This window comes from Schistosoma haematobium, chromosome ZW (assembly GCF_000699445.3).
Source record: "Schistosoma haematobium chromosome ZW, whole genome shotgun sequence".
Classification (NCBI taxonomy): domain Eukaryota; kingdom Metazoa; phylum Platyhelminthes; class Trematoda; order Strigeidida; family Schistosomatidae; genus Schistosoma; species Schistosoma haematobium.
This window is the reverse complement of record NC_067195.1, coordinates 33401748-33417372: the sequence shown is the minus strand read 5'-3', so window position 1 is coordinate 33417372 and position 15625 is coordinate 33401748. Positions and strand designations below refer to the sequence as shown.

At 30.3% G+C, this 15625-nt stretch overlaps 1 protein-coding gene across 3 annotated transcripts; it reads right to left on the bottom strand.

The window, feature by feature from the left end:
• Nucleotides 1–1146: 1146 nt before the first annotated feature.
• On the bottom strand, nucleotides 1147–15265 carry GALR2_1 (Galanin receptor type 2). 3 transcript variants are annotated; one of them, XM_051211107.1, is made up of 3 exons: nucleotides 15073–15265; nucleotides 2090–2837; nucleotides 1147–1320 (listed from the first exon to the last, which is right to left on the bottom strand). In XM_051211107.1, coding segments are annotated over exons 2-3 (693 nt in total). In that variant the 5' UTR covers nucleotides 2782–2837; nucleotides 15073–15265; the 3' UTR covers nucleotides 1147–1319. The 3 variants fall into 3 exon arrangements, with proteins under 3 accessions (XP_051071141.1, XP_051071140.1, XP_012796783.2); XM_051211106.1 differs by having other exon boundaries at nucleotides 2526–2837; XM_012941329.2 differs by having other exon boundaries at nucleotides 1147–2837; nucleotides 15073–15247.
• Between the last annotated feature and the right edge of the window lie 360 nt (nucleotides 15266–15625).

Here is a 15625-nt window from a genome sequence, read left to right as displayed (position 1 = left end):
CAAGCAGAAACAACATTTGGTATAAATGACGTGATCCGATTTGTTTTGATTGCATTAAATATTTTGATTTCTTACTCAGTACTGTTTAAACTGATATTAATTTAAGTCGATTATTCATTCTCTGAAAAACCGACTTATACCAAAACTTGGAATGTCAGGAACTGAATGTTTTTCTCATTGGGATATTAAATTAATTAAGTTAAAACTTCATAATGATACATACGGAGTTCTTTTAGTGTAAATACTAACATTCGAAATCATCATCCATTAATAGTCTAATATTCATTAATGCCCGATATATTTGTTAACCGAAGCAATATGTGATCTCACTGGGATTAGTTTAAGTATGACTTTATACCATTGATGCAAAAATAGCTAGTATTTAGAGTAATTAGTTGCATTTCACCTCTCTTTGAGTGATATCATGCACGTCAAAATTCTCCTCTGTTTTGTATTAACACAGAAAATATACACTATTGTCTTAGTGACGAGAACATTCACATATACAAAAATTAGTGCTTGTAGTCTATCTTTTCAGTCTCCGAATTCACTGGACTTAGAGTTTGGAATTAATACTCCTTATTTATTGATTTAACTATCTTTGATGTTGCATGAAAATAAGCCTCAAGTATTTTAGTTTCTGTCAATCACAGTTTAACAGTATTCTCACTATCATATTTCTAAAGTAAATAAAGTGAATGAAATTTTTCTGTGAAAATGATTTATTTTTTCGTTTAAATAAGTATGATGATTTTTAAAAATCAACCTGTCGACAGACTTTATGTACGCACAACTATACATCAGATTTGAAACGGCTTAGGAATCAAGTTGGATGAAAAAATATGAAATACCTCCCTCTTATTTCTGATTATAATGAACGTCAGTACTGAGGCAATTGTTGCAATTGTCTAAATGTTTATTTATCAATTGAGAATAGTCGATATAATCATAATATGCTAATTATTGTTAGTTATATTTCTTATTTGCTAACTAATAAGAGTTAAATTGTATTATCAGACAAATCCATATTGTAGGTAATCCCGGAATAGAGCAGAACAGTCAAAATACATCTCACTACAGAAGTAAACAATATTCCTTAGTTTTGACTGATTCTGTAATTGAAATAAACACCGAAAACTATTATCATGGTTTAAGAGAAAGTTTATTTTTAAATTGTTTAAATGCAGATACAATAAAAGACGAATTTTTAATATTTGTTAGTATCCTGTTTATTGATTTAAATAACTGGTGAAAAATCACACGTGCGCGTGGGAATGTTTAAGGTGAGGATTGTTATAATGTTAGTTAGATCCAATCGTTCTGTACCAGTAAATATAAAAAAAACGATTAAATATCATAAGGAATCCATCGGCTCAAAGAGGTCATAAAATAGAAAGTGTATAGTCTCAAGGAAGACACATACATCTAAATGTTCCTTAATTTAAATCATTATGTGTCATATTACACATATTTTATGCAAAAATTAATACTAGACAATTCAATATTTCAATATTGTCATTCATCTCGTTTACAATTTAATAGCAAAAAAACCCCCACTTAAGACCACTAAATTAATATCTCTTTATTTTATCAAGCAGCTGTTTCATTGTCAAAACATTTCTCTTTAAGTCTTCCCTCTCTGGGATTTGACTTACGACTGCAAATAAGTTTTAAAAATCCAGTTCGAAATTTTTCAGATAAAAATGCATACAGAATTGGATTGATACTACTGTTTCCGTAAGCCAAACAATTTCCTAATATTTGTATTATTCTAAATAAATCTGTTTCTGGGTCTTTTGCATAATATTGTATTAAAAAGATAGCATGAATAGGTAACCAACTAATACCAAAAACAATGACTACAGTCACAACTAAGCGTGTAACCCGTCTCTTTGAACGTTGTGCCTCTGCTGAACGTGCCATTTTTGAAGATGGACCGCAACGTAGTCTCAATATTAGACATATATATAACAAGCAGATTACAACAAATGGGAATAAATATCCAAACAGAAAGAAAAGGAGAAAAAACATTTGTCCGCCCTGTCGATTATCTCTTGCGATATTTGTTTGTGCATCAAAATTGACTAACCATGAATATGTACAATATTCTGTAACACAAGAACTTTCACCCCCTTCCGGTGGGCCTTTTACTAAAATTGCACCAATAAATAAGGGTATGTTTGTGACCAGCACTACGGTCCAAGTAATAAATACTGCAATAGTAGTGTTCTTCTGTGTACGAATATGCATACATTGAATGGGATAGACTACAGCCACAAAGCGATCCAAACTCATCAATACTAAGGTGTAAACACTGCAATACACGGAGACATATGAAGAATAATAATAAATACGGCACAATGATAATCCCAATGGCCATTTACCGGCCACATAGACTATCGCTGCAGATGGAACACAAATTACAATAAATGCCATATCAGCTACTGCTAATGAGAAAATTAAAATATTTGTTGTATTACGCATTTGAGCGTTGGCTAGGACAACGATCATCACAAATAGATTACCAACAAATCCAATAATTAGAATCAGGCCAAAAACAACTGGAGTTACTATACGGGCAAAAACTAAGAAGACGTTGAGCTCATTCGCTTTAAATCCTTTCAAACATGATGAACTAGATGCTTTTGAATTAGTTCCTGAAGAATGAATATATGGTTCAGTTACAACAGTTGAAACATTCATTTGATCTTGAATTGCATGATTGACTCCCACAACAAATCCGATGAATAACCATATCAGCCAACAGGAATACATTTTCATGATTTATATCACATTGACAGTTTCATTCTTTTAAATATTACGTTAAAAGTGATAATCTGTTAAAATAAGAACATAAAGTACAATACTTCGTAACGTGCATTCAAAGAATTTATTTTTTGAATTTATTGACAAATAGGAAGCAGTAGGATACATCAATGAATTATAATCAGTGATTCGGCAATTTTAATACACTTAAACAGAATCAGAGTCATAAGTGGTTTTCCCACAAAATATTTGTATCAAACATATCTGGTGTATTTCGATAGCGTGGTATATCCACTAAAATTTCTCGGGTTTTATATTCTAATCATTCCTAAAAACAAAATCATTGTCTAAAAATAGACTCTTAACAATGCAGCATAATGATTTTTTGAATTATCTTAAGTGGATTTGACCCAGCTTTTATTTCGTTAAGTTCAGTTTAGTTTAGATGTTAATTCAAATCGGTAAATTAATTTCTTGTTAAAGAAGTAGTTTTTATTAAATATTTTATCAGTGAGCAGTTTAAGTTAATGTCAAAGAGATTTATTGATTTATGGGTACTCAACGACCAAATTATTATAATGAATCTCTAGTTCATGTTTAAGAGCGATAATATGACATATTACACCTTTACAAGCTGACTGAGACGTCGTTTCATTGTGGAATTCCTGCCATAGTGGTTTTAGAAATGAAAGTTGGTATAAAACTAATCAAGTTAATTAAATTACATATGAATTTATTTTTGATTGATGTTTATTCACTATTGTTCACCAGTTATATAAATATAGCACATTTTCGTCAACCCACTACTGGCTCTACTAGTAAAAGAACATTAGAATTATTCAATACAATGTCAACACATAGCATCAACGTATAAAAGAAATCTGCAGGTGCCTTTTTTAAAGAGTTCTGACGACCACAATATATGACTACCGTTTTCTAACGTCATCCGACTTATTTTTTTCATGTTCCATCTTGCTACTTCGAAAACGTTTTAGGATGAATATTGAAAAGTACAATGTGAAGAGTTGTAGTGTAAATATGTGCTACTGATGTCGATAGATATAAGTAGTATGTATCATCAATCAAAAGTGAAACACCTGGCGGCAGAAGGTTAAGAAGATCGAAGAGAATGAGAACAAAGGATGATTGGTGCGGAAATGAATGAACAACAAAATCTTAGACGATTGATTGACATTTCGCAAATGGAGTGTCTACTGTATGGTTCTCAGATTTTACTAAGCGATTCCGTAATCTCGTGTTCCAATTTATTCGATTGTCCCCACTTGTGTTCTCGTTCACTACAATAGGAAATGAATAGCACATTATGTTTCCTAGTTGCTGCAGATAAGTACTCTTTTTCGTTTTTTTTTCAATTTTATACAACTGTTTGGAGAGAAAAATCGTTGTATATCGTCTAACTTACATATCGGAACATTACTACCCTTACATTTTGATTTGTAATGATTAACGGTTGGGTAATGTGGTTTTCTTATTCTTGAGCTTTCGTCTTACCTACTAGCTATTACCGTAACTCCTTCTGTTCACAAGTCATTGTAACTGAGTCTTGAGTCTGTTACACCGATTGTTACCGCGAACACCTGATTTTTTGGTACATATTTTTCAAATTTTTGTGAGCTTTGTTCCAGCTGTCTATGTATTTAACTATGTATCTTTTTAAAGTTAGCTAGATTTGCTGGAAGCTCCAGAGGTTTTTTCTACTATTTCTTTCCATCTTCTCGTTCGTTTGTGTGGAAGTAAGTGCCTGAGAACCAAATCAGCTTCAACATAACAGATTACTTAGTCACAAGACTACACTAAATAGCATAGTTTATCGAATAAATCAATAAGATACGAGTCAATTCCCTTGCTTATCTAATTTTAAATGTAGTGGGAATTTCAATTTCATCAAAACAACATAAATTTTACGTGAAGATATTCAACCTGTAAGGGTTTAATCGTAATCCTATTTTGATTAACTTCAATTTAATCAGTTACTTGCAAAACAAGACACACATAATGTAAATCACTCTTTCATACTTTTACATCATACTTTAGAGTCACTGGTTTACACTACTTAAATAACTAGTAAACGACCAAAAAATAAACTTTCGTTTTTCAACGTAAACTGAAAATGTTCATAAATGAAACATTCTAATAATATGAAACACAAAAATCAGAAGTACCTTTCTTGGATTCTAAAATACATTTAACGTTAAATTTACGGTAATTTGTGAAATCAATAAAGCGGATCTTAAACGTTATGAAAACCAAGTGGTGCTTTTAGCATTTCTTCTATTAAACTCAGAACCTTAATATGTGTAAGGAATAGTCTGAAAATATAATACTTACAGCCTATTGTGATTAAGCGCACAAGCGAACTGTGATATAGCTGTAGTATACTATCTTTAGTGTATCCTGTTGAATGCTTTAATGAATATCGAAATATTTGAATGACCGTGTGACATCAATTCGATATAGTCTTTATTCGTAATAAAAAGTTTTGCTTCTTTGTTTTAATTACAATTCATATTTACTTGATATATAAATGAAAGAAGAATTGATAGCCTTTGAAATTCAAACGTGATAAGCTTTTTTATACTAATCATAGTCAATCTTTTTTGTGACCTATTTATCCAAACTTATGTTAAATCAGGAGAATGTCTTTTAATGAAACACGTTTTGCATGATCAAATTTCCGTTTTCATTTCAATCTTCCTGTCTTCAAAGTAATAATCGATGTTTACCTTAGAATATCCACTATAATCGACAAAAGATTACAGAACGTACACCAAATTTATAAATGTTAGATCGAAAATATTTAATTTAATGAAGATAAATAGAAAGTGTGTTATTTTATTAAAATTCAAATACCTTATCTAGGTCATTTGATTTTTCTTACTTTACAACAAGAGTTCTAATTTTGCTAACGGCAGAAAATTAGTTTCATTTTTCAATTTTTCGCTACTAGACGATACTTTACACCATTGTTCGGTATGAAGAAACGGTAATGCTGAATATAGAAATATCATGGGTTGTAATAAGAAAGATTATGAAGCTATTGTCCAGCATTAGACGAACAATAATAGCAGGAAAACTGTGTGCAAAGATAACCATTTCTATGGCTAAATATGACGTAACATATTAGCTAGTATCGTCTGAAAGGGATTATAGTGATCACCTCAGCATATAAACAGTTAGATAATCAGTAGAAGACGGAGGAGTTTTTCGATGGAGAAATATCTTTTGGTTTGTTTTGATTCGAAACATTCGAAAAATTATACACGGTGCTCAGCATCACTGGTTTATTTTTTAAAAATATGATTCTCATTTTGATAACACAGTACTGGCTTATCACTTCCTTTGAAATTTTGTATGTCCTCTTAATTTCAATTAACCCATAGTTATAGATTCTTAGAAAGATTTGAAAATACAGTTAGTGAAATGGTATCATTTCGTAATACGAACTCATCTTCCTTGCTAAAGTACTATCAACTAATTCAAGTTTATTGAAGTAATCATATTTTAGTGATTATCCAAATAAAATATTTTTAGAATGAAATTTTCTGTCAGATTGCATACACTTATATTCAACTTAAGCTGCGTGTAAAGTGTAAATTGTTCACGACAGAGATCTCTATTATCATGTCTCATTGTCATATTTCACTTCATATTCATTTATACTCGTTAAATTATATTATTTTAAACTCTGACCAAGGTACATTTAAAAAACAGTTAACAAACATTCTTATTTTTACTTAGGTCATCATAATGAAACGAATTGTTTCATCTTCGATGGAGTTACAATGGGTAAATCTGATATAAAAACGTCTATAAACACTTGTTGAATTTTATTTTTAATATGTACATTTGTTGAATGATGATTTAATCAGAAGTTAAACCGTTTGTTGAAGGAAAGATCCTTCTACGGGTATGTTAAAAATATCTACAGAGCCATGGCAGTGTCCATAATTCGTTCAAGACATCTATCACAGATAAATCTAAATTTTAACTATAAGCTCCTTGACCTAAGCATGGTGATTATGAGAATTTACTCAACTGTGCAGTCATGTGCACCAAACATCTTTATGACGTTATGAATATCTTATCATATTTATTGTTAGTCAGAAAGAAGTTCTCAACTATCATTACAAAATCTTATCTCCAAATACTCTTGAGGTTATCGATTTGTCAACATTTTCAAAACTTGGTATTCAACCAACAATAAATTTCAAAAAGTGTTTTTCATAATTACTATTAGAATAATATTTTAACTATTCTTTTAAAATATTGCGGATGAAACAATAGATTTCTTCAGTTTATATTAATTGGCAGTTTACTTCAAAGTGTAGTTATATCTTATTAAACGTTTTAATGGTCATGATATCTATTATAACAAATACTATTTAACCTTAATAATTCCTTGTACTGTATTAAATTTTATTTAGACAAGTATTTTCACAAATCGAGAGAATTCTGTTCAAGTTATAAAGTTTATTTTTGAAGAAATGGTAGAATTATGACAACTGTCCTACAATCAATTTTGTTTGTGTTTAATTTTGTCGAGCCGATTTATTAACTTATTTAACTGAGTGTTATTCCAACAAAAACATTTGTCTGTTCCTTTGTATCATTATGATCATCATCATGTATATATAAACGTGTTTGCTTGATCACAGGTGACATCCTACTCACATATTCCGCACTCTACCTTAAATGTTAATCCTTTAAATATCTATTGATGAATCAATCTCCTTCCCATATATATATATATATATATATATATATATATATATATATATGCTGGAATGTTAATAATTGCTTTTGTTTTGCCTCGCCTCGCTTAGCCTTTGCCTTGCCTTGCTTTGACTATATGCCTCTCTGCTTCAATTCTCTTTATGTGCTTGTAACTTTGTTATCTGTGCTTTCCAATGATAAATAGTAGTTACCGCTTCTCATTGCCCTCTGAGATGTTACACCGTTGGAATTTATATAGTAACGGTTATGAAGTTGATTGATAAACAATACATAAGGAATTATTTCCAAGCCAAGCCACTACAAAGTATTGGCCGATAGCCAACGTAGAATTATTTACCAAAACATGTATGCTTAATTAAATGAAGTAACGAATAGGTTTACGCACAATTTTCTGTTTGTTCAATAGTGAATTAATTACGGAACAGTTTCTACTAAGTCACTCAATATTTACAGGTTTAACAATCATTACAGTTTTACTGAATCACGCAATTTTTACCTAATTTGTATTAAAATGGCCCCGGTTAATAATTGGAATTGATAAACAGTCTGGAGATGATTGATGACTTTGTTTTTGAAATATAAACCAATAAATAAGGTTAATAGAAGCTTTGAAAAGAATGTTCAATGAATTAAATGATCATTTATTTATTTACCTATATAAGATTAATATTACGAAAGCCTATAACATTAGATACTCTTAAAAGAATTATCTTTAATCCTAGATAAGAAAAAAATATCTTTATTTATTTATGCGTCAGTGGATAAATCCATACTGATTAATGCTGTAGTGATTATTTATTGCTTTTTATAATTATCAGCATAATATGAGAAGGAGAATTGTGATTTTGAAAAATAAAAAAATAATTTAAATATTTAGCTCTTTGTTGACTGCGAGCACATTACGAGAACTGTCCGAAGATAAACTGTCTTAAATCTACTATTTTACCTTAAGCGTTTTTCTGTTTCTAAAGTAATTTCAATGAGTTAATACAAACTTTACAAATATCTAACAAAGCTGTTGATGCCCCTTTATTGATTTTAGAAGGAATTATATTCTGATCCGATCACAATTGTTTTGAAATACAAGAGAGTGAAGTGATTGTAAATTGTTATATATAAATTGCTAATCTTTGTCGAACTGTAATATTGTTTCACTGCTTTGAAGACAATGAATGACATCATTTAAAGAATCATTATTGCTTTATGATTCATCAAATATGCTGTCCAGTCATCAATATGTGAATCTAGTTAGTTATAACATTAAGCAGTCGTATGTTCAATCCAATCATTTCATTTCTAAACACATTCATAGTTAGAAATAAACCGTGTCAGCCAACAAAAAAAGTACCAAGACTAACGTTTCGGCGCTTAGTTTTAACAAAAACTTAAGTAGTAATAAACTTCATTTAAGTAACTCGAAAAGTTGTACATAAAGATGTAGTAACTATTTATTAAAACGCCTCTCTGAGCTTATTCTAGTTTCTGGACACATCAATAAAAGGAGACAAATCATTTGACATACAAATGATTTTAATGTTACTCTCTATTCTGTACACCTCTATGTATTTGCTCTTGTTAATTATCCACTTTGAAATTTGAACGTTTTTATGCATGTTTGTGTATAATAGTCGGTGTTTTTTTACTTATCTAATTGTATTTTGTACATTATTTACATAGAATGAGTCACGATTAACTTTTAGGGTGTTGGTCTATTAAGTCGTCTCCCCAAGTTTGTTTCTATCTACTCACCGTTCAGATCCTCGCATTTGAATTCCTCAAATAAACGTTCCCACCACGTTTCGTATTTAACTTTTCTTACTACTATTGCACGAGGGATTTAATCTATCACATACGAAGTTAGTTGGGGAATTATATTTCATTATCGTCATCAATAATGATGCCTCCAAAGGACTATAGAGCATCTAGGATATTATCACAATTAATAAATATTCTCACATTTTAGAACTCTACTTGGTACTACTGAAAACACAATTTATTGAGAATTTCCAGTTGACAGTCTTTTCTTAAATCCTCATTGTCTCTTCACTTATACGATGACATTTTTCACCAATCCGCAAAGTTTGAAAATGTTAGTTTTATAATCTCTTAGATCCTCTTTATACAAATCGTAGAAGCTATCGTAGTCGCTTGAAAACAAGAGTATAAATACATTTCAAGTTTAAGTATTTGCATTTTTCGAGTCATTGTTAATGTTTCCTCGAATTCGATTTTCACTTCTGATTGATAATTAGTGTTCACTGAACCAATAACCCAAATTATTTTAAAATTATTACTACTACCTAATTGTCTAGGGTCACTTGATATAGTGAAGTCGTTTAGAACGTCAGTTAGCTGGAAGCTAAAACATCATGTAAAACTTATATGCCGGTCAAATTAACTTCATTTCAAGCCGGGACATTGCGGTCAAAAGCTCAGGTAAAGAATGAGTGTTTGGCGTAGTGTTGGCAACGTCTTCCTCTAAAGAGGAACTTGTTAAGAAAACACGAATAAAAATCATTTACACTAATCAAGTTAATGAGAATAAACGAGAAGAGAAATCAACATATATTGAACGGTTCCATTTTCTACATTTTATCATTATTAAGCTAAACTGCCTACAAGTTGAACAAAATAGAGCTAAATAAGATGTTCATTATGTTAACCAGGTGAACAACATTCTTGTTACTCTTTTCAAAATCATCTATTCATGAAAAAGTTAAACATCCCAGTTCACTAGTTAAAGAAATAAACTTCTATAAAAAATATTAACCATTACACTACACAATAATCAAAATTATGTTTTGTCAGTTGTATTTCTTTCCGTCTCATGATACACTCACTGCATGGATAGTTTTGTGTTAATTATGATGAATATTTAAATTAACGTAACGTAAATTAACTTATTCAACTTAAGCACATTGAATGTATGTACTTGATTCAAATTTTTTAAAATATTTCTATTCACTGTAGAATTATAATAAACTCAATAACTTCAAACTATGTTTTCTATGAAATGAAAACTGACAAGAAAATTGGAAATCATATTGTTTTTTCACAATACAGACATATAGAACTATTGATGGATGACTTTTAATTAACTGTGTAAATAATCAAAAGCAAAAGAATTTTCAGTATAAGGGTTGTGGAGATTATTAAGTTTTTTATTGAGATCATGAACCAATTGATGTTAGACCATCGTTGGAAACCTCAAAGCACTGGACGGCCGTTTCGTCCTATTGTGGGACTCTGCAAAAACCTAATAATCTCTACAACCTCAATACTGATAATTAACATGTGCTCACTAGTGATTAGCTTCGTGAAGGAATTCTCGGAGTTCTAGTGAGAAGCCGTGACAAGTGGAGCTAATCCGTGTCGGGTAGAAACAGGTGTCTACCTCAGTACAATGGAAAATGGCCGCGTAATTTCGTGGATTGGTTGGTGTTAGACACCAACACCATCGGATGCCGGCTCAATGGTCCAGTAGGTTCGGCGTTCGCGCGCGAGACTGAAGGCCCTGGGTTTGAGTCTTGCGCTAGGCGGGATCGTGGATGCGCACTGCTGAGGAGTCCCACAATAGGACGAAAAGGCCGTTCAGTGCTTCCAGGTTTCCAACGGTGGTCTAACATCAATCGGTTCATGATCTCAATCAAAAACAAAAGAATTTATTGAGGTTTCTAGTGTTTCTAGTATTGCGTGTATAACTGATGATTTTGTCTTGAAACGAAATATTTATATCTTGTCCTACCTTCTTACATAAATCGAAATTTCATGTATCCTACATTATATTCAACTAACAAGATTGTTTAATAGAGTGTACTCAGTTTTTGTTTTTCTTCATCTTAATTATAATCGTCTGAAATCAATTTAAAACATCCAATATCAAGTAATATCAAGTATTATCATAAAATAGTGAGAGAGAGAGCTACAAATAAAATCTGAGGCAGAAATCAACCACTCAATTAATAGTAATAATATATTGTAGAACAATATCTAAGTGATTAAATTACATTAATTTAATTTAGTTGTTCAAGTGATTGTTGTACTGTGAGTCCTGAAGTATTCAGTTTCACATGGGTGTTCGTAGAAATACATAATTTAAAACTGAACTGAAATGCTATAATTGCTTCAATGCATACTTAGATAGTTAATTCAAGTAATTTATTCATACGTGACAAGTAAAACTATAGATTTTTATATTACTGTTATGCTATCTAATCGAACACTAATATTCTGATTTTACCTAAATTATTACGTGTTTTAAATGACCTCAATATTTCAGTTAAATAAATTGTAAAAATTAGTTCCATGTGCAGTACAAACCGACATGAATTAGTAAATCATTCCCAGTAGAGCACATTTCTAAAAAGTGCTAAACCAAACTGAATTGACTGTTTAATGTTCCTCGGCTTCAATAGTTTAGCAGTTAATGTCAATCAGTGTCGAAAACTGTCCTTAATTTGTTATACATATTTTTTTTCAACCTAGAATGTTTATTTTGTAAATTACTGAGTTATTCATCATTTGTAAATTTATTCAGTTTAAGCAAAATGAGATTTCAACAATCTTGAAACAACAAATTATATCTATAAAAATATAAAAGTAAAAAGAGGCAGAATATATTCGAATGCCATCCAAAGTTGTAGGTTGCCACTTACTTATCAGAAACTTTCATTTTCTTTCCCTTTCAATTAGTCTTGAACCATCTTAGTTGACTTGTTAAAGTAGTATGATACTAGTTGGTTGTGATACATAAGCAACTGTTAGCTAGATAATCAGGTTTTTAATTCACTACTGATTCTGTTAAACTACCCGAGTCTCACTAATAAAAAAACACTTTATAAATGTTTGAGAACATGATCTTATTTCGCTTATGATTATTATTTTTACACATTATGCGGTTACTAACTGTTGTCAACGTTACGGTGAATGTAAGGTAGGTGTTTGATAAGAGCGAACTAGTCAAAATGGTTTTATAGGCGCTAATGAGCATTAGGAATACAAAAATGTTGTATACTCTAACTTGTATAGTCAAAGAAGTGTTGTGGGATCAAAGTGAGTAGCTCTTTTGAAAATATATGTTAGCAGTTTTCATCATGAGAAGTAAAATGTTATTCGCCAGAAAATGAACATGATTACTGATTAAGGCACGATGTTTCTAAACTGTATACATTTAATTTGTATAAGTGATATTAGTGACAATCTCCACATTATTTTCGCTTTCGACTACATCATGTGTTCTTGTACTAAAATAAAAACTGGTTAAAAGTTCATTATACAAGGTAGGTAGTAAAATGTTTAACTGGGTAGTTATGTGAAAATCTCCTCTCAAATAATAGAAATCTAACTGAAATACCCTATCGTTTTCTTCATTTTCCTTTTTTTTGATAACTATTATGATAAATAAATATATGTTTTAGTCAAAAAATGAAACAAATTAAGGTCTTGGTCACAAATCTAAAAGTTTTCATCTAAAATAGGAAGTAATCTGAGTAAAATTTGGTTAATGAATAAATAGCGAATTGAATGCCTTTTTTCTAAACTTCTTGTTTATTTATATCAAAGAAGAAAACAGACAATTTAGAAATAGGGTAGATCAAAGCAAAAAGAAAATAGGAGTCGAAATGTTGTGTTCTCATCGAAATTCTTATCATAACAACTTGATAGGAATACTGTATGTTCCAGGTTTCAATTTTAACTAGTTGCCAATCAATAAAATATGTGACTGTTAAAAACAATGGTAGTTTTATATTCTATTACTTTGAAATAATTTTGAATAATAACGAAATTACAAGCGTCGGCGGTAAAAAAAATACTTTTTTAAATTATATATTCTCTTCACTACCTGGAAATAATTATTTTTTAACAATAACAGGGAACAATCACCATGAAAATTATTTAAAAATCGATACAATCAATTGAATATTGTCATTTAGAGATTCAGTTTGATATAAAACAACAAAAAAGTACTATTGACGAATATGAACATTCAGAGGGATATATGAAACCGTATACTCACTATTACAAGCACACACATTACATGTATATATATACATTGAAATCTAAGGACTGAACATTTCATATTAGTAAACTAAAGAACATATCAAATGTACAGGTGTCGAAAAGATCTTACATGTAAACTTGATCTAAACTGACCAAAATAAGTACTAGGTGTGATAACACACTTTATGACTCGTATTTGAAGATTTGAATGAACATTTAACCTGGTAGAATTAACTCCAGTTATGTATTATTAGTCATATCAAATAATTAATCTTATTTAAATGTCCGTGAGAAGCGTAAACTACTAAAAAAATAAAAGGTCTTATGGTGTAGCTGCGTCCTATAATTCCGTCGTTTATATTATCATATCTCGTGTCAAAACCGAAATTTGAAAAACGGCACTCACTAAAACCAAAATCACTGACTGGAGGTAAATTTAGTGTCTCTTATCCCACATAAAGAACTTGCACATACAGTAAATGTATTTGACGTCTTAGAATCCCTGAAATCATTATTCCGATTTTAATTCGTAAATAACTTGAAAATGTGTACGAAAATCAGTTAATTAGCACAAGACACTCGTTCAGTTGCTCTAATTACTGAATGGAAAACTGTTATCATTAAGTTAGACCCATACAATCTATTACATTACCTGCACTGCTTATATTTCGGCCTTATGATACCTCTAATTATCAAAACACATTCTTTTTTATCTTAAATTTCCTGTTTGATACAAAAATTTAAGGATGCAAGCCTGGAATGTCTTTGAGACTGGTTGAATTATTTGGAATTTAAAGCGCTAATAACATTGAAGATAAAAAACGCTTATTTGTAAAGATACCTCAGCAACATAATAGGATTTATCCATGTTACTAATATTTGTAAACTTGGGAAAACTGAACGTAGGTATATCAGAACTGACTGCCAAATATTCTACTTAGTTAAGTTTAAGACTAACCAAATGAACAATTTTTCTTAGGTTACATGTATTTTCCAAGGTAAAGGGAATCATATGAAACATACAATGATATAAAATTCAGAAGTAAGCACTATGTTTGATTAAGGACTATCGTGTTATTTACTATGAAACCCTACATAAAAATTTTCAAGTTTGTATATATTCGGCAATTAATACTTACATACCTATAAAATATGTAGTGAGGCTCTTTAATTTTGGGAACTATAAAAACCCGCATCTGATACGTTTCACAAGTACATTATTTTTTATGATTTCAGAAGTATTGCAAACAAACTTGAATGTTTTATTACAACAAGGTGTGAAACATTATGGTTTAATTAACTTCTCACTCCTTGATCTTTATCCATATTTGAAGTTGTAAATAACTGTTTTGGTCAATGGTTTCACGTCATAGTGTTTTCGAGGCTTCAGTAGAACATCAAATATACATGAAGTAAATCATAAAATAACCCTAATGTTAAGCAGTACATACTGAATGAATAATGACATCACTTGAATGACGCAGAAAAGTGCATAAATACATAATTTATAGAAATATAAATTGGTTTGCTACCGAAACTGGATACACTTACTTAATTTACAGGATACTACTGAAGAATTGGTTGAATGTAATGCAATTGTTAACATAGTGAATTAATATTGGAAACTTTTGACTAATATGAGAAACAAAACTTTCACTTATTAATGGCCTCGACGTTAAGTCAAATTAAATGAGGTATTTTTGATACGAAATAATTTGAAGATAATGCAAAAATCAGAAAAGATAAAAAGGAAAGGAAAATTTTGAGTTTATCAATGTAACGTTAATGACCAATACACTTGGCCAGTGATTTTGATTGGTGGATTTTTTCCTTGTACTGTTTATCTATCTCACTTTGTTAAAACGTTACACAATATTGGAAAATTTAGCTACTACGTTTTTTGGGAAACCTTAGATCTCTTGTACATTACTTAAATTATTATACAGTATCATGATATTTCAACTAGACTTTAATTAAATGAACCAAGAACTGATCGTTTACACGTAATTTGTTGGCATCATATATATATATATATATATATATATATATATATATATATATGGGCATGTGGTTAGCGACCCCATCCCATAGAAAACTAACTCGT

Coding starts and splice junctions, on each gene's coding strand:
- GALR2_1 (XM_012941329.2), bottom strand. CDS start 2,781: ATGAAAATGTATTCCTGTTGGCTGATATGGTTATTCATCGGATTTGTT.